The 22257-nt window shown below is 40.2% G+C and overlaps 1 protein-coding gene across 2 annotated transcripts; it reads right to left on the bottom strand.

Moving 5' to 3' along the window:
- Window positions 1-822: 822 nt before the first annotated feature.
- LOC125396407 (T-complex protein 11-like X-linked protein 1) lies at window positions 823-20847 on the bottom strand. 2 transcript variants are annotated; one of them, XM_048428189.3, is made up of 10 exons: window positions 20750-20847; window positions 20205-20339; window positions 15399-15531; window positions 11698-11821; window positions 10797-11017; window positions 6927-7063; window positions 5505-5719; window positions 5211-5392; window positions 3939-4102; window positions 823-1271 (listed from the first exon to the last, which is right to left on the bottom strand). In XM_048428189.3, exons 2-10 carry the CDS (start codon window positions 20326-20328, stop codon window positions 1039-1041), a joined length of 1533 nt encoding a protein of 510 aa, XP_048284146.1. In that variant the 5' UTR covers window positions 20329-20339; window positions 20750-20847; the 3' UTR covers window positions 823-1038. The 2 variants fall into 2 exon arrangements, with proteins under 2 accessions (XP_048284146.1, XP_048284147.1); XM_048428190.2 differs by having other exon boundaries at window positions 11698-11818.
- Between the last annotated feature and the right edge of the window lie 1410 nt (window positions 20848-22257).

The raw sequence follows: 22257 nt of genomic DNA, 5'->3' as shown, positions 1-22257 counted from the left end.
GAAATTAAAAGGCCCTATGGGGATAAAAGAGGGGGAGTATCTTCCCAGAAAATACAGAGAAAATAAAAAGCACTCTTTCCAATATAAAAAATTGAGGATAGTTAAAAATCAAAGTGCTCTCTCTCTCTGGCTGCAGTCCGCCTATCTGCAGAATTTTGTTGTGTTTGCTTAACTTTGGTTAAAATTTTGTTGTTACTGTTTTTCCCTCAGAGTGAGAATAACTCATTGTCAATGGTCCCTTCATGGGAGAACGGAGGATTTAAAACAAGGCCAGTTTCTATGGAGAACAACTGAGGTCAGGACATAAAATACTAAGTCAAAGTTATTTGAATTTCCAAAGATATTAGTAATTCATTGTATGGGAGATGTTCTCTCTTAACTGTCTAATTAATGTTTAAATGTTTAATTTTCATCAATCTTGGTCTCACTTGAATGTAAGCAGACGGCAGCAACTTTCATCTTGTTCTCATTTCCATGATGTTTCATGATGCTTCAAACTACATCCCAAAATAGGTTGTAGTAATATTATCACTATGTTCTTTAAGTTTATAGGAAACTTTGATAGCACAATTGTTGCTTTGTATTCTCTTTCATTTTATAATTAAATAGGTTTCTGATTTCTTAATTCTAGATAATTTTTAGATTTCTTATACCAATCAAGGAAACTTTTTTCAACTGAAGAAAATAATATTAATGTCATTCCCTGCTGCCTATTCAAGCTACCATACTAAGAACTGACCTACTTATAGTCATTGCAGGGAAACTGAGATCCCAGTGGTTTTTCTAATAGGAGAAAGGGGCAAGAGACATGGCTTTAGTTGCAACATAAAAGACACTGAGGTTTTCTTGCAGCTCAGGAATTTATTAATGAAGGGGATTGGGCCATTGGGTGTTTATATGGTTGGCCCCTGCAGTTGCATCCTGGCTGTTAGTGAGGATGAGGGCTGCTTGTAATTGTTGGTGACAGATGATGTTATTCTGGGAGTATGATGAGTCCTCTCTTCAGATTCCTCATGCCAGGACTAGGGACCAGCATTATCAGACAGGTTTTTCTTCATTTTTTTCCGCATTTGGTGGAGAGATGATATTTTTTAGGATCTCAGCATAGTATGGACTAAATACATGCTGGTTGTAATGCATCAGATTGACAAACTTCCACCCTAGTTCTGCCAACTCTGGCTCAATGAAAAGAAGTCCTCCAGGGAAGTCTAGAAGAGATTCCCTCATTCCATGAATCAAACAGCATTTAAGAAACAAATGTATCCGTTGTTCTGTCAAAGAGAACAAAATAAAAAGTAGAAAGAGGGAGTTTCAGAATAAACTCAACAGTCACTGCCTGCTCACAAAAATTTTACATTTTTTTCACTGTGGCGGTTTGAATAAGAATGGCCCCCACAGACTCATATATTTGAATGCTTAGTTACCAGGAAGTGGAACTGATTTAAAGGATTAGAAGGACTATGAGGTGTGGCCTTGTTGGAGCAGGCCTGTTACGGGGGATGGGCTTTGAAGTTTCAAAAACCCATGCCATGTTCAATCTCTGCCTCTCTCTGCTTACAGATCAGTATGTAGCTCTCAGCTACTTTCCCAGCACCACTTCTGCCTAGCGCCCTGTTCCCTGCCATGGTGATAATGGACTAAGCCTCTGAAACTGTAAGAAAGCCTCAATTAAATGTTTTCTTTTATATGAGTTCCCTTAGTCATGGTGTTGCTGCACAGCAGCAGAACAATGACTAAAACACAAGTTGGTCCTGGGAAATGGGTTATTGCTACGTCAGGCCTAACCATGCTGCTTGTTGGTAGAATATAGACTTTGGGACTTTGCATCAAGAAAGCAGTTGAACCCATGTCATGAGAGTGAGCCCATCCATGGTATTGCCTGGAGCACCAGGACCCAGAGGCTGGATGGCTCAGAGACCTAGAATGGAACCAAACATGATTGGAGGAAAAAAATGTCATGGTAATGATGCCTATCAATATTCTGCTATACTCAGAGATTGGTGCCTAGCCCAATTGTCATCAGAGAGGCTTCATCCAGCAACTGATGGAAACAGCTGCAGACCCACAGCCAAATATTAGGCAGACTTCAGGAATCCTGCAGAATAGGGAGAGGAAGGATTGTAGGAGCCAGAGGAGTCAAGGAAAGAAGAAAACTCACAGAATCAACTAACCTGGGTTCCCAGGGGTTCAAAAGAGACTGAACCAACAGCCAGAGAACCTGCATGGAACTGACCTAGACTCTCTGTATGTATGTTTTAGTTGTGTGGCTTGGTCTTCTTGTGGGACTCCTAACAGTGGGAACAGAGCTATCTCTGACTCTTTTGCCTGCTTTTGGGACCCTTTCCTCACATTGGGTTGCCTTGCCCATGAGGAGGTGCTTAGTCTTTCTGCAACTTGCTATGTCATATTTGGTTAATATCCATGGGAGACCTACCCTTTCCTAAACAGAGACAGAGGAGGAGCAAATTGGGGGACACAGGGGAGAACGGGGAGGAATTGAGAGGAGAAGAGGGAGGGGAAAATGCAGTCAAGACATAAAAATAAAGCAGTTGAACATTTTAAGCTGGGCTTAGTGGCTCATACTCGTAAGAGTGTGGAAGATGGAGTTGTTGAGATCAATTTGGACTATGATGGCCCAGCTCAAGAGGTTTCATAGGAGAATATTAATAATTAGTAAGTGACCTAGAGATGATTTTGTGATATTTTGGTTTAAAAGAGTGGCTTCTTTTTGTCCTTGTACTAAAAATCTGGATGAAGATAAAATGGATTAATGTCATTGGCAGAAGAGTTTTCAAGACAGCCTAGTATTGACTCTATTGTATGGTTATTAATAGTCACTCTTGTGCAGCTCTATAATGAAAAGGAGCAAACTGATCAAGGAAAAATATAAAATGTATAGTTTGGGGAGAAAAAGAACATCAGGAAATGTAATGGAGCAAAGGTCAATACTGAGTTAAAATATTTCAAGAAAAGCCGGATACTCAATGAAATAAAGGGAGTGGTGACCTCAGGGTAAGAGCCTGCTCAGCTAAGCTTCCAACTTGTGAAAAGGAATAAAAGGAAAAACTAAGCAGTGAAGAAAATCATCAAAACCAGAAATTTGATGCAAATGTAATTAATTGTAAGAGGGGACCTTGTTCCATCTCCAGCAAGCTGCAGAACTTGGAAGCTTCAAGAAAAGGGTTCTGGAGTCTCCCTCCCCAGCTAAGGAAAGTCACTGAGGCCAGGTGTGTAGCAGGAAATCCCATGAATGGAGGTCCAGAGAGGCTACTGTGTGTGGCAGTGAAGATGAAGCCTGGGTGATGTTGGAGATGCCAGAGTAATGGGATACTTACCAAGGAAGGTTGCAGATTGGATGTGAAACTAGCCCAAGAGAGAGAAGCATACTGTAGTCATCAAAACTAACAGGAATTGAAGTTCTGAAAAGTACATTGACATCAGATGTGGAGATGCAAACTCTGGAGTTTTCTCTGCTGGGTTTTGAATTTGCTTTGAACCAGTATTTCCTCACTACACTCCCTTTCCCCACTTTTGGGGTATTAATGTATATTCTGTGATATTATATGTTGGAAGTATGTGTTTTTTAATTTTAATTTTACAAAAGATTACAGTTAAGGGGTTCTCACGAGTCCCTGAAAATTTGAACTCTGGACTTTTTAGACAGTGTTGAGACTGTGATAGGCTATGGGAACTTTTGAAGATGGACTGAATGATTTTTTTTGCATTATGATATGGCTATATAAACCTGTCTGGGCCAGGGAGTGGAATGTGGTGGTTTGAATAAGATGGCTCCCATAGGCTCATATGTTTGAATGTTTAGTCACCAAGGAGGGAAACTTTTTGGCAGGATTAGGATTTGGAGGTATGGCTTTGTAGAATGAGAGTTTAACTTCTACCTGGCATATTACTACTATTTCTTATACTTGGGGGACTCTTACTAATGATGGTACGAATGCAGTTCTCCTTCTTGGCAATGTTCCGGAGTTGACCTACAAGTGATGCCCTGTTTTCACTGCTCAGAACAGCGAGGCCGGTGTCCTTGAGCCCCTGATGGATTTCCTGAGATATCTGATCACTGACACTGAGCATAGACTCTTCTGGCCTGGAGAATGAAGAAAATAGAGTTTTCCAGAAATTAGGGTCAAACCCTAATATGCCCATCCTAGAAGTAGGCATACCCAAGAATAATTGTGACCCTCTCACCATCAATAGACAACATGAATCAATGAGCACATATAAGAGTTTTGTTATCTTTAAGGTACCAAATTATTCATGTAGTAGCATATGCCAACTTTAAATGGAACAATATATATTGGGAAAGGGTTTGGTTGCATCATGAACATTAGAATATTGTTCTTAGATATTTTACATAGTATTCTTTCCTACTTTACAAAAATGCAAGTAAACTAATAAAATTGCATTTCTAGTTCCTCTTTCTACTCTGATATAGAATCTCTGCATGCATGGAACTGGCAATCAATATTTATAACTAAATGATCAATTTCTGGGTATAAATTACAAAAATCCACCGACCCCTGATGAAATACATAGTGTCTCACTGATAGAAAACATAATAATGAATATTTTAACAAAGTAACCACTTTATCCTCCTTCTGGGTAGTAAATTGTTATTCTTCTCTATGCCAAACCTAAAATACCAACAATCTTTTTGGCTCTGGTTCCCAGAGGGCCTTTTTGTGAAAAATAATAGAATGTTGTATTGCCTGTCTATGGCCTAAATGGCACTGTAAAAACATGAAAGAGCTGGAAAGCTCACTTGAAACATGCTTGCCACACAAAAATGAGAACCTGAGCTTGCTTCCACAGTACTCACACCAAAAGCCAAATGTGATGATGTGTGACTGTCATCACAGCACTATGGAGGCATAGGCAGGTTTCTCCCTGGAACTTGCTGGCCAGCCAAGACTAGCCTAATTAGTTAGCTGCAAGTTCAATGAGAGACCGTGTTTTAAAAAATCAGGTGGAAAACAAGAGAAAAATCCCTGCAGTTCACCTCTGGCCTTGACATGTGCACACACTTGCACAAACAAATGACTGTGTACATACATATGCATACATACACACATACACAAATGGAAAGATCGATAAAACATACTTGGAGCTAAATTCTTTTGTTAAAGCCTTGCACAAACAAATGACCATGTACATACATGTGCATACACACACACAGAAAGAACGATAAAACATACTTGGAGCTAAATTCTTTTGTTAGATCCTTGGTTATGCTCTTCAGTTTTTCCACAAAATCCGGTGAACTGAATAAAACACCACAACAGAAACTTCTTGCAACAAGTAAAACGGAAGCAAGAATCGTCAAGTGGTGTAATTTGGACCTCATGGCCTGCAGTCGTGCCTTATCCATCAGCATAGTCTGGGTAGGCAAGAAAGAACAGACTGTGAGGAGGGCCGCAGTGGCGCTTATGAGTAAGAGGGTTACCTCTTATTTATCTCGCTAGAGATAATGCCTCGACACACATTCCTACCTCAGGGAACTCTTCATTCCCATGGTCCCTAAGAACGAGGTTTAGATAGCCTTGGTATAATACTGTCGTAAGACTAGGCGGCTCTGGGTCAGTGGCTGGAAATGGAAATAAACTGATGCCAGAAGAGGAGCTCGGCGAGACAGATGTGCTTGGCAGCGGTTTGGTGATATCTGTGGCAGCTCTAGTCATCCATTTGGTGGTGCAATCAAGGAGATCTATGGAAGAGAAGGGGCAGAATATGTTTAAACTGTAAAGCTTAAAGTTGGAGACTTCAAGCTGGTCTCTTGGTAAAGAAAATAGCAATTTTAAAAGGTGTAATGGAACAGGGTATTTCCTTCCAGAACCGTTCTCACAGTATAAGAAGATGCCATGCAGGCATTGGGTGGGTGACACACCACCAACCTGCAGACCCTGTCTCCCACAATACCAACATTTCAGGCAAGATCTGCAAACTAATGCAATGCCAACATGATCAATATGGGGGTAATCAATAACTTTCTGATAGAATCAGGGACACACTCCATAGGAGGGAGTTCATGCCTGGCTTTGTAAGCCTGGCAAAGACCATGTCTGAAGAGTTCATAGTCCCTAGGAATGAGCCTATTGCTTCATTTTTCTAACTAGAAACGTTATCAAACAACCTCTAAATAGTTATATCCATACTCATACGTTGTTCTCAGACTTTTACAGCAATTAGTGCAATGATTTGTGACTGGACAAAGTGCTAAGAGTAAGTAACTACTGTACAGTCAACTCTAAACAGAACATCTATCGTATCCCTTCCAAGGCTCAGGGAACACCATACAATAGACGGCAGAGAGAGGACAAACGAGGGATGACAGAGAGGAGGGCAGTGAATTGTTATGTTCTGGACATGACATGGCCTTTGCAATCATGATCTAAAGCAGCTGAGACAGTTAAGTTATCCTGAGTCTGAATAAGACTGCGTCTGTCAAAACCCAGTCATGGGAAGGGAAGGGGCTCATGGGTCTGTGCCATCCTTGAGGAACTACCTGGAGGTGGCTTCCAAGAGAGGGAGAGTCATTCAGTGATGTACCACCAAGTGAGTTGTTCCTACTGCAGTGGATGGTTCCATACACACAGGATGATGTGAATAGATTTCCAACTCAGGTGGAACTTCCCTTTAAAGGGGGAGTTGTGGGAGTGGGAGAGCATAAGAAAGGCTGGGGTTGGGAGTGATCAGATTGTACCGTGTACATGTATGAGACTGTCAAAGATTAAACTTATTTTTTAAAATGATTTGTATAGGTCTTTCTGTCTTAGAAAATTTTGCTTTTCTTCACTCCCGATCCAAGAAGTAAACTTTCTACTCAAAAGTAAAAAAAAAAAAAAAAATCATTGTAAAAAAAGATAAAGAAAATCAAAGACCAATTTTCCCCTCTAGTTAAATTATAAACATACTGGGCTGCTTGTCAAGGAGCTCCTGGAATTTAGCTCGTTCATATTGGACAGAATGTTCTTGCAAGTATGGCCGAATGTTCTTGATTGTATAGTTCACCATGTCCATTTTCATCAGGCTAAGAACATGGAAGATGCCCCTGTTACAGACAAAAACAGACTATTTAAAATTTGAACAGAAAACTAGTGTTTGGGAGGGGAGTTCAAGGAAGAAATAATAAAGTCCCAGTATTTAGAATAAGAACGGGCCTGTAAAGTACTTACTTCAATCACAGACTGCTAGTGTTGGAACATATACTCCAAAAAAATATTTAATTGCTTTGAGTAGGAACCTAATGAGAGGTATTTATGTCATGAGGGCTAAGTGGATTGAATTATAAAAGAAGGTGAGGCTAAGAATTTAATGTTGCTCTATATGACCAGGTAATGGTTTCCATCATGTTATAATACATGAAGAATGTCTTCATCAGATGCAGTTACTTCATATTAGATATTCAATTCTTCTAAGAAATGAATCTATGCATTTTAGAAATTGCTGAAATGTGAGTACTTTGCTACAGAACAACAGATAAGGAATAAAAGTAATACTGAAAATTAGGACTGTTAATCTAGACAATACCTGAAAATGTGGGAAATGGGTAGAATATGAAAGAGCTTGAAGAAACAGGCTATAAGAAAGGTTTGTTTATGTGAACAGGGCATCAAGAATGACTCAGGTGAGGGAAAATATCTGTAGTATATCAGATATTCTTGGACACTACCAAAGTATTCATGATCAAAATGTTGGTAGAAATAGATAGTAAAGGTGAATATAATGAAGTTTCCAGTGAAAATTAAGAGTCTTACTGGGAACAAGAAAGGTTTATCTCATGGGAAAGTAGAGTAAAAGTCATCCTTTATATGAACTCGCAAATACCTTGAATTAACTATGTCCATAGTCAAAGTGTTTTAGAGAAGGGAAGTTGTAAGAACAATGGCCTGAGATAGTTGTAAGAACAACGGCCTGAGATATTAGGGAATTTAAATTTCTCAGTACAATACTGAAGGAGTTACATGGCTGCTTTAAATCATGTACAGAAATACATGAAGAAAAAAATGATTCAAAGATGAGGATCATAACTGAAATGTGAGGAGAGCAGAATAACTTGGAAAATTAAAGCCTGGTAATGTAAATAGTAAAAAGTCATCAAGAACAAGCCAAATGAAACCAAGTGGGTTGCTTTTATTGGTTAATGATTAAAGAGGTTGGTTGCTTTTGGCCAATGACTTAACAGAATACAGCCAGGTTGGAAAAGATATATACAGAGTGTAGGCAGAGTCAAAAAGACGCCATGTAGCTACCACAGGGGAAAGATGCGAGCTGCCAGCTGGAACCTTGCAAGTAGACCATGAGCCTCGTGGTAAAATATAAAATAAAGGAAATGAGTTAAATTAAGGTGTAAGAGCTAGCCAATAAGAAGCTAGAACTAATAGGCCAAGCAGTGATTTAATTAATACAGTTTCTGTGTGGTTATTTCAGGGCTGAGGAGCCAGGAACAAACAAGCGGCCTCCTACTACAACCAAGTAAAGTGATTAGTATGGATCTAAGGAAGTAGTGTGCTGTTTATGAAGGCAAAGGGAAAAATCCCCAATGAACTTCAAAGATCTTCAAGGGAAGTAAGGACCTTTAGTGTAAGATTACAGACACACCCAAAGAATGTCAAAATTGCTTCCCAAGAATACTAGAACTCTGCTCCCTGAATTTCTGTATATTGTCCCTCAGCAAACAACACACCAGGGCAAAAAAGCTGAAGAGTAACTTGGATTCGACTGTAACACCAATCAAAAGTCTGGAGAAGACAATGGTAAGCCTTAGTAGCACCCTTGTGGGACTAATTTTACAAGCATAAGAATATATGAGCTTTGAAACAATAGCAGTCTCTGCCTCTATTTCAACACACACACACACACACACACACACACACACACACACATTCTGGGGGCCTGGGCAGAAATCTGCCATAGAGGTAGAGTTGACAAAGAGTACCACACATATGGCAATGTCTAGTGGAGCTGAAGTGAAGCGTCCAAGATTCCAGCACTGTATAACTTCCCAGTACAGAAAGCTGCAGATAAGAGGCTTGAATTCATAACAATTTCTTATACAAGATGGGCCCAGTAAAACTATGGAAGTTGGGCTGACCAAGACTATTCCAATATTGTTTAAAAAACATTTTTTATAAAACAGATAAAGAAAAATGCACCATCCAGGGACCAAAGGCCAGGAGGTAAATTGATAGCAGAGCTAAAAACAAGCACCTTTCAACAGCCAGTCGAGAGTTCTTCGCACTGTAGCTATTGGCTATGTTCAGAACAGGGCAGAGAAGCAAGGGGAACCACGAAGGCACTAACAATTATCTATGAGTGGTCGTAATGTGGGTGATTAATTTCCAACGCCTAAATAAGTCATTTTTTCTTCCTAGTCCTTCTAGCTGTGAAACATTGAGAGTCTTCACTTCCATTTCTGCACAGAGTTTAGGCTGGGAGAAAGAGAACGACATTTGAGATGGGATGGGTGGAAATCTATAGAACTAGTACTATACTTAAATGTCTTAAGAGCATCACATTAAATTTTCATGTAATGGACGGGATTCAAATGGCCATTTTAAATGGCATCAAAATAAACCAGAGATACTGTAAAAGGACAAGGAATTAAATGATGTAAGTCAGTAGTGTGTCTCAGCTTGGGGCATAGAAGATGCTTTGTACACCGCATAACAGTTAAGACTGGTCAAAGTGCTAAGAATAAGTGACTGGTTAGTGCCCAGACATGAATAGGACATATATCTCATGCCCTCCACGGTCCAGCAGACATCACAGAAGAGAGAGAAGAAAGAGTCTAAGAGCTGAGGGATGAAAAAGAGAGCCAGGAAATGCTGCTGTCTTCTGGATTTCGCAAATCCATTGCAATCACGAACACATGGCAGTAGCAGCTGCCTTCACACACCCTGCATGAAATCAGCCACACATGTCAGAAGAGGAATAACTGGGAAGATGGGAATCAGCAGGATTGGAAGAGAGATGATAAAGGATAATATGTATGAAGCTGTCTGCAGATAATGAAAAAGAGAAGCTGGAGAGATTTCTCAGTTGTTAAGGGCACTTTCTGCTCTTGCAGAAGGCTGGGTTAATGCCTAGTAGTAACATAGTGGGTCACAAACACCCATACTCCAGTTCTAGAGGAGCTACCATCCTCTTCTGGCCATGGCAAGTACTACATGCTGTACATACATACATTTTGGCAGGCACAGTGTTTGTGCACATAAAATAAAATAAACATAAATAGTTTGTTAAAAATGAAAAATAAAAGTAGAAAATAAAAACGTGAAAAAAATATTAATCAGGTCTTCCACACAGGAGGACAACAATTAAGACAGAGGTCTATCATAATATCTGGCTCAAAGTTTTCTTTCATGGTACATAAGGAAGATTTCAGGAGCAGCGTGTGCTATGGTTTGAAAATAGCTTGCTGATCCAAAACTAGGAAACTTTAAACCCAATTGTGAGATACTGAGAGGGTGGAAAACTTAATGCAGGTACAGAGTTTATGGATGAAGCCTTTAGACCGTCACTAGGATTACACTAGAATGGCAGGCTAGAACTCATGGGATTGAAAACTAGACACACCCACACAGGCTCTTTCTTTCATCATGGGGTACTCTGTACCACCTCAAGACTCCATCAGCAAGAATGCTTTCACTGGACACAGCCCCTCAACCTTAAACTTCTAAGATGGGAGCCAAAATATTTTTTTCTCTTTATTGTTAACCCATGTTGTGATAGCATGTTATTAACAACAGAAAACAGATAAAACAACATGACTAGATTCTTGCCTCAGCAACTCTACTGGATCTTTTATGCCCTCTAGGTTCTGTACAGCTTCATCCCGAACCGGTGCACACAGGATGGCCATCAAGTTGAGAATAGAGTTCGAGAGATGAGGGACATTCAGAGCCCCATGCTCGGTTTCTTGCTTTAGGAGATCCATGTCCAATGCTTCTTCAATTTCATTTTTCAGACGGTTCTGACGTGGCAATAGCAGTGACACCAGAATCTGCCACAAAAGAAAATCAGAAGAGTCATCCATATTCTGCTTAGATTCCTAAACTTCCACCCAGGCTGAAGGCGTGTCAGACTCTGTCTTCTCAGGGTCAAATTTCACAGAGAGTTATTTGTGTCGGGGGGGGGACGATTATAATTCTAGGCTTCACAGATACCATTTATAGCAGTAGTGATTATTCTTAAAGCAGAATGACATAAAAACATAAATAAAAATAAGAGTAGGCAACAAGTAAGTACAGGTTACAACAACATATGCACCTCCACAAAACACAAAATGATAACACATTCTGAGAAGTTAAGTGCATTTTTAGATTATTTTGCTCCAAAGAGCAAGGGTGAAATAAGCAAGATAATCTTAAAAATTCACTTGAAATAACTTTTTGACTCAAAATGTAAATTCCTTGTGGACAAGAGCTTGCATTATTTTCTGTGCTTCTGGAACACTTAAAACTTAGTGGAAGTTGAGTGAAAATATGTTTTATTGACTGATACATTATGTTATTAAAGTATTAAATACTCTAACCCTCAAGCTATGTCTCATACAAATAAAATTGGAGTTAATTCATCTCATATGCATTCATAAAGTAAACTACTTAGAACATTATAATATTAAGAATCTAAGGTCTAAGGTCTAGAAACATTGCATCAACAGAGAGAAGGGTGGCTACTTACCTGTTTTATGTTGCTTATAAGTTCAAGAGCACAAGAAAAGTCAGGAGGAGTCTTTGACAGCTGATCTTTCAAGTGGTCCCAAAATGCATTGTACATAGTCTCCACAAAGTTGCTTTCCAAACTACTGAGAAAGTTAAATGTGTGAAATGATTTTTACCTCGAAACTTGATACAGGATCACAATCCCTCAGAGAACATTTGAAATCACAAAAACCATTCAACTGATAGGCCAGAGAGGAGCTATGTTTAGATTTGAGAAGTGCCGAATAAACTTCAGTCAGTCTCAGATTTAAAAAATAAAACCACGGAAAATCACAGGTTATCACAGAAAGATAACAGAGTGCAAGTCAGTCTCTGTCTCCCCACACATACCCCACTCCTTCCCTCCTTCCCTCTCTCCCTCCTTTCCCCTCCTTCCAGTATCTCCTTGTGTCTCTCTGTCTCTTTCTACATGCCCCTCTCAACAATACTCTCTCCCCTTCTCTCTCTGTCTTCTTTCTCTCCTCTGTCTTCTCTCTCTCTCTCTCTCTCTCTCTCTCTCTCTCTCTCTCTCTCTCTCTCTCTCTCTCACACACACACACACACACACACACACACACAAAACCCTGTTCTTCTCTCCTTTCTCCCCCTCTACTTCTCCCTTCAGAAGAACCATAAAATAAAATTTGATTCAGACTTAATCTTAAGTGTCTCTGGAATCCATCCTAGCCAAACATCTGTCCATTTACAATGGTCTAAAAAGTGAACATCTTCCCCCAGAATGTGACACATCCTTGCTAAGAATCAATGGTTTTTTCCCAAGATCCAAATCCACTCATCATGTCTTGTTCATCTAATGTCTTTCAAGAGCTCCATAACAGACTCCAGATACATAATCTCAGTGACTCAGCATGCCACTACTCTGTCAGCTCTCCCTAACACTGAATCCTTCCTTCTCCCAACACCTTACACTGAAGCAATAGTGATCTGTTTAGAGTAAGCAGTAATTATTTTCTACCTCTCTATGCCTTTGAAGAGACATCTTTAGTGTACTTTTCACAAAAGATCAGCTAAAATGTACCTATTGGGAGTCAACTCAAATTTTATGATTTCAAGACAGTCTTCCCCAACAGTCACCCAGGCAGCTGCATATTAATAAAGAACTCCATTCATTATCTAAGACAGATGCATTCTCTACACACTAGCTCTTGGGTTATCTGTTCTACACGAGCTTCTCAACAGCAAAGAAATCTTACTTACCTGCGTGTCCTCAGCATTCAGCACTCTACTTTCTACCTAGTAACTACTCAATAAATGCTTGGCAAATGAATGAATGGCAATGGTGTTTCCATTAATTACTGGAATGTAAATCCAGAAAATAAATAGAACTCAGATTCTAGGGACTATGAACTGAATGAAGAAAATTCTAGGTTACATGTGTTTTGGTAAAAACTCCATTCATGGAAGGTGTACTTAGCATGTTTCACTATTAGCAACAAACAGAATAAAGCCAAGATACATGAGAATACCAAGAACCAAAATAGAGCATGGTGCTTTAGTAGCAGAATCCTTAAAGTGGCAAAATAATAGAGGCATTCAAGATGAGAAGTTTAAAAAGCTATAAAGTAACATTTATGCCAAAAATGAATTCTTTTAACTCTTTATACTTACACTGTGTATGTATGTGTGTGCATACACACAAATGAGCATGCACATGTACCCCATACAAAGTGTCACAGAATCTGTGTGGAGGTAAGAGATTAAATTGTATGAGCTGTTTCTCTCCTTCCCCCATGCGAGTTCCAGGGACCAAACAGATTATCAGGGTCAATGGTGAGCACCTTTACTTTCTAAGTCATTTTCCAGCCCACATTTACCAGAAAAGATCCATTAAAGGCATTGAATCTATACTTATTGAATGGCTGATTTATGCATTTTAATATCAATGTAATTATGAAGAACTCCAATAAGACACTTCTTTTATTAAATCAGAAAATATAAATGCTCTGAAATTTCTTACTCGTGACAATATCATTACTAGAAAAGTTATTTGTCGGGTCAGAGAGATGACTCAAGGGGTAAGTGCACTCGTTGTTCATCTCCAGTGCCAGGGTTTGAGTCCCAGGAATCACATGGTGGCTCGCAACTGTCTGTAACTGCAGCCCTAAGATATCCAATGCCCTTCTGTCTAGTCTTCTTGGGCACTGCACACATGTGGTGCACAGAGATATATGGAGGCAAAACAACCATACAAAGAAAATGAAATCAAAATTGAAATGTTGTTTATCTGCATCTGATGTACAATTAATAAAAGCTCAGAGAGAGAAATTGGGGTTCAACATAAAAGTCAGAAAAGCAAAGCAGCCAGTCACTGACTGTACTTACTTCTACCTCTCAGTCCAAAATGACGATCCTGCCTCCAGGAATCTCAGAATGAGACTGAGACTGAGAGTGGTCTCATTTTATATTCCTCTCTAGTGCTGTGATTAAAGGTATGCACTGCCTGGTTTCTATGGCAACTAGTGTGACTACTGGGATTAAAGGTGTGTGTCACCACTACCTAGTCCGAAAGGCTGACCAGTGGGGCTGTTTTGCTCTCTGATCTTCAGGCAAGCTTCATTTATTAAAATGCAAATGAAATGCCACTCCATGCATCCACTGAATTTGCAGACAATTAAGAGGAGCTTCTGGCAGCTATAACCTCCAAATCTATCTGCAAGGATCTGAAATTCTTCACTAAAATTCAAGAATTAACATTCTGACAATTACATTGATTTATTTGGTATTTAGGTATAATTTGATATTCTGACACTTTGTGTGTCTGTTTATGTGCGACTGTGATGTGTGTGTACAGTCTATGGGCTCCTTTGAGGATTCACATATAGAGGCTGGAGAAGGATATTAGATGCCTTATTCTGTCACTCTGCACCTTATTTCCCTGAGACAGCCTCTTACTGAACCTGAAGCCAGGGTGGCAGCTAGCAAAGCCTAAAGATCCCTTTGTTTCTGCCCTACATATTACAGGGCATGAGTGCACAACACCACACCATACTTTTTACATGGTTTTGGGGATTTGAATTTAGGTCCTCATGTTTGGGCAGTAACTGGTTCTAGCTACTGGGCCATCTCTTCATCCCCACTACTAGATGGTTTCTCTTTTCTTTCATTTTTTTTCAAGACAGTGTTTCTCTGTGCAATCATAGCTGTCCTGGATCTCTTTTTGTAGACCAGGCCGGCCTCAAACTTAGAGATTCACATGTCTCTCCCTTCCAAGTGCTAAGATTAAAGGTGTGCATGGCCGTCACCTGGCAGAATGCTTTTAAATTAGATAATGATATGGATTATTCTGCTGTTGCATTTGATGCTCTTTGAGGCAGACTTAATCAAGCACTGCATGTTTTAGTAGAAAAAAATCAAACATGACAAAATATGATACTGGGACTTGTTTCCTCTGCATATACTGGATTTTGGGGATCCAGTCTGTTTGGATACTCACCTTCCTGGACCTGGAGGGAGGGGGGAGGAACCTGAACTTCCCACAGGGCAGGAAACCCTGACTGCTCTTAGGGATGGAGAGGGAGGAGAAGGGGGAGGGGGGGAGTGGGAGGGTGTTGGGAGGAGGGGCGGAAATGGAAACTTTTATAATTTAATAAAATTTACTCTCAAAAAAAAATCTAACCTATGTAACCATGTCAAGATGAGTAAATAAATAAGAATATTTACCTGCTTTCAGAAAAATTATTATTCTCTTTTACCATGAAATCTTGGTTTACTATGGTTTCATGTGCAATACTCAATTTGGAAACTTCATTAACTGCCTTTCTATCTTCAGTAGAAACGTCTACGGGCTGGCTCGCTGGAAGAAAAGCACAGTAGTCATCAAAAGAAGAGCCCACACATATTTGCTATTAGAGAACAAACTATACACATAGATAAAATCATACTAAGAAGGTGTGTAGTAGTAGAAAATTGGACATAATAAAACACATCGATTGGATTTGACATACATCTACATAATATTCCAGGCAACAGACAGAGAATAGACAAACAAAGTCTCTAAAATTGACCACAATAGGGATAAAGCAAACCTTAAAAATACTACAGTTAAGAGTGATGAATGTAGAGATCCACGGTTACCCAAGACACTGAGAATAAATGACAGTTGAGGACTCAGTCTTAAACAAGACATCTATATCACACCTTCTAAGGCTCAGAGACTACTGAGGAAGAGGGGCAAAGAAATGTGCAAGAACTAAAGATAGGGTGAGAACTTTGAAATATCATCCTCAAATTTGATATAGCCATTGCAAATAGGAACTCCCAGTAACTAGGTGCCTTAGTTCCTGATCTATTGCTGTGAAGAGACACCACAACCAAAGCAACTCTTATAAAATAAAGCATTTAGTCTGGGGCTTGCTTATAGTTTTAGAAGGTTATTAGTCCATGATGTTCATGGCTGGAAGTAGACAGGCATGATGCTGGAGCAATAGCTGAGAGATTTACATCTTGATCGATAGAAAGAGAGAGAGACATACACATACACACAAACACACACACACACACACACACACACACAGAGAGAGAGAGAGAGAGAGAGAGAGAGAGAGAGAGAGAGAGAGAGACTGGTGTGAGCTTTTGAAACCCCAAAGCCTACTCCCAGGAGCACATCTCCTCCAAAAAGGTCACACCTACTCCAACAAGGCCACACCTTCTAATCCTTCCCAAACAGTTACAATCCCTGGTGACTAAGCATTCAATGGCTCCATGGTGTGCATTCTCATTCAAAATACCATGAGAAGGCCAGCAGAACTGGGCTTGAACAAGACTAGCTCTGTAAAGAACCTGTCATGAAAAGCAGATGGTGATTAATGTGACCCTGTCTTCTACTGCTGACCAATTTAGCTACTGATAGGTTCGGTTAAAGGGTGAGTTGTTTTCTTCACTTTTGTACCCACTGCTGAGCCCATCAGTTCCAAGAGATAGTGTTCCAAACCTATGGTTATACAGATGGCCCTGGTTAAGCTCCATAGATCACAAAATAAATCAAATAAGCATAATATTGAAAAATCTTTTTAGAGAAGTAGGTGAATAGACGGGTAGTAAAGAGATGGAAAGGTAGGGGTATGAGGGTCACAGCACATGTGTAAAGTTTTCAAACAACAAATTTAATAATACTAATAGATAATTTATTAAGTAAAAGTTCTAATATAAAAAATTTGAAAAAGAGAATCAAAGTAATTTCTTAGATATTGTCAGAGTATATTGAAATAAAACAGAAATCAGCACCAACCAGAGACTACACAAACACTTGGAGACGGAAAAAATACACTCTTGACTGAATAGTAGGTCACTGAAGGAATCAGGATTTTAATATTTTTCATGTTTTCTGAATAATCTCTTAATTCATTATGATCATATTCATCTCCAATTACCTTTTCCCTCTCCAGTTCATGCTGATCCCCCCCTTTTTTCCCAACAGTTATCCCAGCATATCACAAAATGCCACTGTGTTAGCCTCCCGGTTGTTCCTTCTACAGAGGCTATTCAACTCCCCACCATGCCTTCTGAGACCTTGTGCCTCTGTGTTCTACCAGGCAGGTCCCACTTATTTCTCTTCCAGAGACTGGCCAACTAGAAGCTTCCTCCTTTCTAGTTAATGTTAATAGTGCCAGGATGTGCTATACAGGCAGAGAAAAGGAAATTCTCAGTGGTCATCACTGCTGAGAACCCTCTATGATATAATACCATCTTAGTTGCTGTAATAAAGTACCCTGACAATGGCAACTTAAGGGAGAAAGGGCTAATTTTGGCTTGGACTTCCAGGGCGATATAATTCATTGTGGTGGAAAATATGGCAGCAAGCAGGAAAGGAAGTGAACAGAAAACAGGGTTGTAGTGGTTTGAAAGAAAATGACCCTAAAGGGAGTGGCACTATTAGGAAGGAGATGTGGCTTTATTTAAGTAGGTGTGGCTTTGTTGGAGGAAGTGTGTCACTATGGGTGTGGGCTTTGAAGTCTTTTTCTCAAGCTTCACTTAGTGTGACTTCTTGCTGCCTCTGAGTCAAGATGTAGGACTCTCAGCTCCAGCCTCATGCCACTGCCTTGCTCCCTACTGTGATGGCAGTAGACTGAACCTCTGAAAGTATAAGCGAGTCATCCCAACCAAATGTTTCCTTTATAAGAGTAGATGTGGTCATGATGCCTCTTCATAGCAATGAAAACCCTAAGTAAGACAGGGACCATGCTACACTTCAAGGCCTTCCCTCAGCAATTCACTTCCTTGATTAAGACCCCCACTAAAAGTTACACAAGCTTCCCAAACAGCAGCAACAGCAGGCAGGAGGGGAGGATCACATGTCCAAATATAAGAACCTATAGCAGATATTTTGTACTCAAACAAGAACAAATATCTACCTGACAGTCAAGATACTTCCTATGGTACAACAATAACATGGTTGTTATGGGGCAAATCAATTGCTTTGTGATTGGAATTGGGGTCTATTCCATAGGACAGAACTCATGCCTGGGATTATAAACCTGGTCAAAAGCCCACAGTTAGGGAAGACACAGGCCCAGTGGAATATCTGCTACAGTTATTTTGCTAAATGGATACTGTCAAGATGTCTTTTAAATATTTGTGCTTATCCCCAACATAAGTGCTGCTCTAAGCCTCTGTCAGAGAAGTGTATTTCTACAGTGAATGGCAGATGAGGCAGAGACTCGACTGTTCCAAAGGCTGAGAGTGAGAACTGCATGCTCCCCACTAAATGGAGCATCTTTATCACCCCCTCCAAGGACCAGAGAAGTGGGTGCGGAAAGAATGAAAAGTCAGAGACTGGCAGGGGTACTGTGAAATACTATCTTCTGCATATGGTATGGCCATTGCAACCATGTACTCACCTGCACAATATCCACACAAAATCAAGCCTATCAAGTTCCCTTGGTAGATGGAGGAAGAGCTCATGAGGTTCCACTCCAATCTGGCTGCCAGCGGTGGGGTACTTCTTTTCCACAGTGATGTAAGCCACTGTTAAGATCCACCCAAATATCGCTAAATAGCCCCACCCATCCTCATTCAAGCAGCTCTCTTTAAATTTATGTAGTCATAAAAGTGAGCATGAAAGCAGGAGGGGAACTAGTTGGATGGAAGAGATGGATGAACACAAGGAGGGGGACAAGAAAAGAATAAGTTAATCTGATAAGATACACTGTATCCATGTATGAAATTGTGCATAAAACCTTATATTTTATACATGCATGAAATTGTCCTAATTTTTTTTTGTAAAAACCAGCAGTTATCCTAGGTATCACTAATGAATTTGGAGAGAACGAACTCATGAATATAATCCCATCAAAGTAGTCGGAAAAATGCCCTGCCTGATTATGTGTTAAGATCTCTCAAATGAGTATTATAAGATGCTGAAAATACAAATCGAATATGCTAAAAGCTGGAAAATCTTCTCTTCACGAATCAATAGATGATGAAAACACAGCTGAGGAGCTGAGGAGCTATTGATAACTGAGTATGTAGTCATCCACTGGAAAGTGGTTGACCTATCAGTGGCAAAAAAAAAAAAGAACTGGCTCTCCATTTCCCAGAAGCTATCAGTTACCATAGCTTCACAACTAAGGCTGGACTTTGTTTTTTTTTTTAAAGTAATTTTATTAAATTATACAAGTTTCCATTTCCGCCCCTCCTCCCAATACCCTCCCACTCCCCCCACTCCCTCTCCTCCTCCCTCTTCATCCCTAAGAGCAGTCAGGGTTTCCTGCCCTGTGGGAAGTTCAAGTTCCTCCCCCCTCCCTCCAGGTCCAGGCAGGTGAGTATCCAAACAGACTGGATCCCCAAAATCCAGTATATGCAGAGGAATAAAGTTCCAGTGCCATTGTCAATGGCTTTTCAGAAAGACTCCGGCCAGCCACATTCAGAGAATCTGGTTGGATCACGTGCTCATTCAGTCCCAGTCCAACTGGCCTTGGTGAACGCTCATTAGATCAGTCCCCTTGTATCAGTGGGTGATCGCATCCCTCACAGTCCTGATTTACCTCCCCCACCAGTGCTGAGAGTTTGTCTAGCTTGAGCTTGTACAGATCTTGAGCATGATGTCACAATGACTATGACCTCATAAGGGCAACTGCCCTGTTGTGTCTGCTATATATTTCCCCTGTCTTTAAGTGATTCCAACACTAATGAGGCTTCAAACACAGAAAACTATACTTTGTATCTAAAATTTAATTCTAATTTCACTTACCAAGCAAGGCCCTAATCCCTGTATGTAAAGCTAAAACTAGCGTCCAGACAAGAAATGAGTACAAAAGAGGACTGGCAGAGCAACATAGAAGAAATGACTCATTGCCAAAGGCTTTTTCTCTATATCCCTGAAAGGCACCTCTGCCATGGATTTTTTGTTAGATTTTTCATGACTGGGGCTCGCTTTATAGACCAGGCTGGCCTCAGACTCCCAGATGTTGAGCTTAAAGGCATGCTCCACCACACCTGGTGGTTTCATGATCTTTATTACCGACCCACCTGAAGAGGAGCCCTCTGAACTGGTATTATCTTTATGGTTCTTGCTTGGTGCTTTAGGCTTTTGGATCTCATTTTCTGACTCACGGGAGTCATTCTTGGATGTAGTTTTCTCGGTCTTGGGCATATTGATGGTATCTGGAATGGAAAGGAAAAGAGGGCAGGCAATTCATGTAACATGGGTCTGCCTCAATGACAAGGTGAGAGGAGCTCTTCAACTGCTGTCCTGGGCCTTCGTGACTAAACTGTCATGAGGGAAAGTGCTTCTAGGACCTTCAAGAGAAAGAACCAGGGTTCTGAAACATACCTTAAGAACGAACAACTTGTGACTAGTGGAAGTTCCTTTAAGAAAATTAAAGATTAGCGTTAGCGTTAAACAAGCAAAAGTGAAACCGTGATCTAAAACTGGACTCACTAGAAGGAAGGACAAAACACCTTACCAACCAAACTAGAAAAAGATTCTTCCTCTTGAACTATCGTTTCAGGTACACCTAGAAGTTTGGTATCCTAAACTTGGACAACAGGGAACATTCGCACACAAATCTTACCTGGTTCCTTGACTTCTTCTGGTCCTTGGTGTTTGACTGCCGTCCCCAAAATGGCTGCTTCTACTACTGAAACTCCTTCAGGTTCCGCAATCCAGGGCGTCCCTGGACCATACCATAAAGCAGCCAGGGAGAGGGGATACCATCAGGAAAGGCTTTGACAGAATCATTGAAACGTGGTACACACCCCCTATACATGATGCTAGTGTAGAGAGTCCAAACTGAGTCACAAAGGATGGTAGACTGCCTGGGCAATAAACTGGGTGTCACTGAACTGTGATGGTGCATGCCTTTAATCCCAGCACTTAGAAAGTAGAGACAGGCAGATCTCTCTGAGTTCGAGGCCAGCGTGTCTATAGAGCAAGTGCCACGACAGTTAGGGCTGTTAAACAGCGAAACCCTGTCTCAAAAAAAAAAAAAGACAAAACAAAATAAAAAAATAAGTTGGGGGTTATTTTACACCAAGGGTACCCCAAAATACAAAGCAGACAGGCAGGCAAATATGCTCAGATTACTGTACAATAGAGGCAGGAGGCTAAAATTTCCTGTTTAGGACCTTCAAGCAGCTATCCTTTCCAGATTAGAATTAATCTCTAAATTTCAGTTTTGTCTAAAATCAAGAAACCATCCAAAGCTTTTAGTCCCACTCCCCCAGATAAAACTTATAGCTTGCAAATTATTTATGAAGGAAACGAACACATTCTTGTTTAATTTCATGCTGTTCAAAAGTTACTTTCTCTTACATAGATCATATCATTTTTGTTTTCAGATATGTGTTTCACTTCCTCTTTCATATTGTTAGTAATCATTGGTAAACATTTATCTTTTACAATCATTTTCGCCCAAGTCTAGTCATCATTGATAAACAGAGTTATGCTTTACAACCATTTTTAATCATCAACCTCATAACTCAATTTTTAAGAATCTAGAGGCATACGACAACCTGTTCTCAGGCTGACAGCTTTTGCAGCATCAGGATGTTAGAGAGAAAGAAAATCTCCAAGCTATCCCAGGCAGTTTACTATGTCCTGAGCAGTGTATTATTAACTCTTAATGGTCAGTGTGCCCAAGAAAAATCATCAGGCCAAAGCTGTTATAGTTATCATTCATATTTTTGCATAAAACAATATTTATATTTCATATCATTATAGATTTGATGTATATGTCTATACTGGGATTCTTTTGTTCCTTGGCCATGTGACACCACGGTGGCTTTATATAAGCTAAGTTTTCTAAGAAAGGAAGGTCCTGACACTTCATTCTTTTATCAGTATCACCAAATTCTACAAATGTTAAAAGCCACCAATCTTGCAACACATGGAAATCAAAACCAGAAGTGGCACAGCAGCCATTTGCCAGATCATTGGCAAGCAGCTGTTCTGGCTTTGTCACTTTTGACATTTCCATTAGATATGGCTGTACTGTAACATGAGGGGCCGGCTTGTTGGGATTTCCGTCCTGCCCGGTACCCCAACAGCCGACAAATCCCAAAGAGAAATTACACACAGGAC

This window comes from Myodes glareolus, chromosome X (genome assembly GCF_982192425.1).
Source record: "Myodes glareolus chromosome X, mMyoGla1.1, whole genome shotgun sequence".
NCBI lineage: Eukaryota > Metazoa > Chordata > Mammalia > Rodentia > Cricetidae > Myodes > Myodes glareolus.
Note: the sequence above shows the minus strand (reverse complement) of the source record. Positions and strands in the feature narration are given on the sequence as shown.

Bases quoted from the DNA above. Each gene is read 5' to 3' on its own strand.
- LOC125396407 (XM_048428189.3), bottom strand. From the start codon at position 20,328: ATGCCCAAGACCGAGAAAACTACATCCAAGAATGACTCCCGTGAGTCA. The intron at 7,064-10,796 runs GCAAGAATCTAG...TGTCTGTAACAG, and splicing joins GATCCAGTAGAGTTGCTGAG to GGGCATCTTCCATGTTCTTA. The intron at 5,393-5,504 runs GTAGGAATGTGT...TTGCCTACCCAG, and splicing joins GGAATGAAGAGTTCCCTGAG to ACTATGCTGATGGATAAGGC.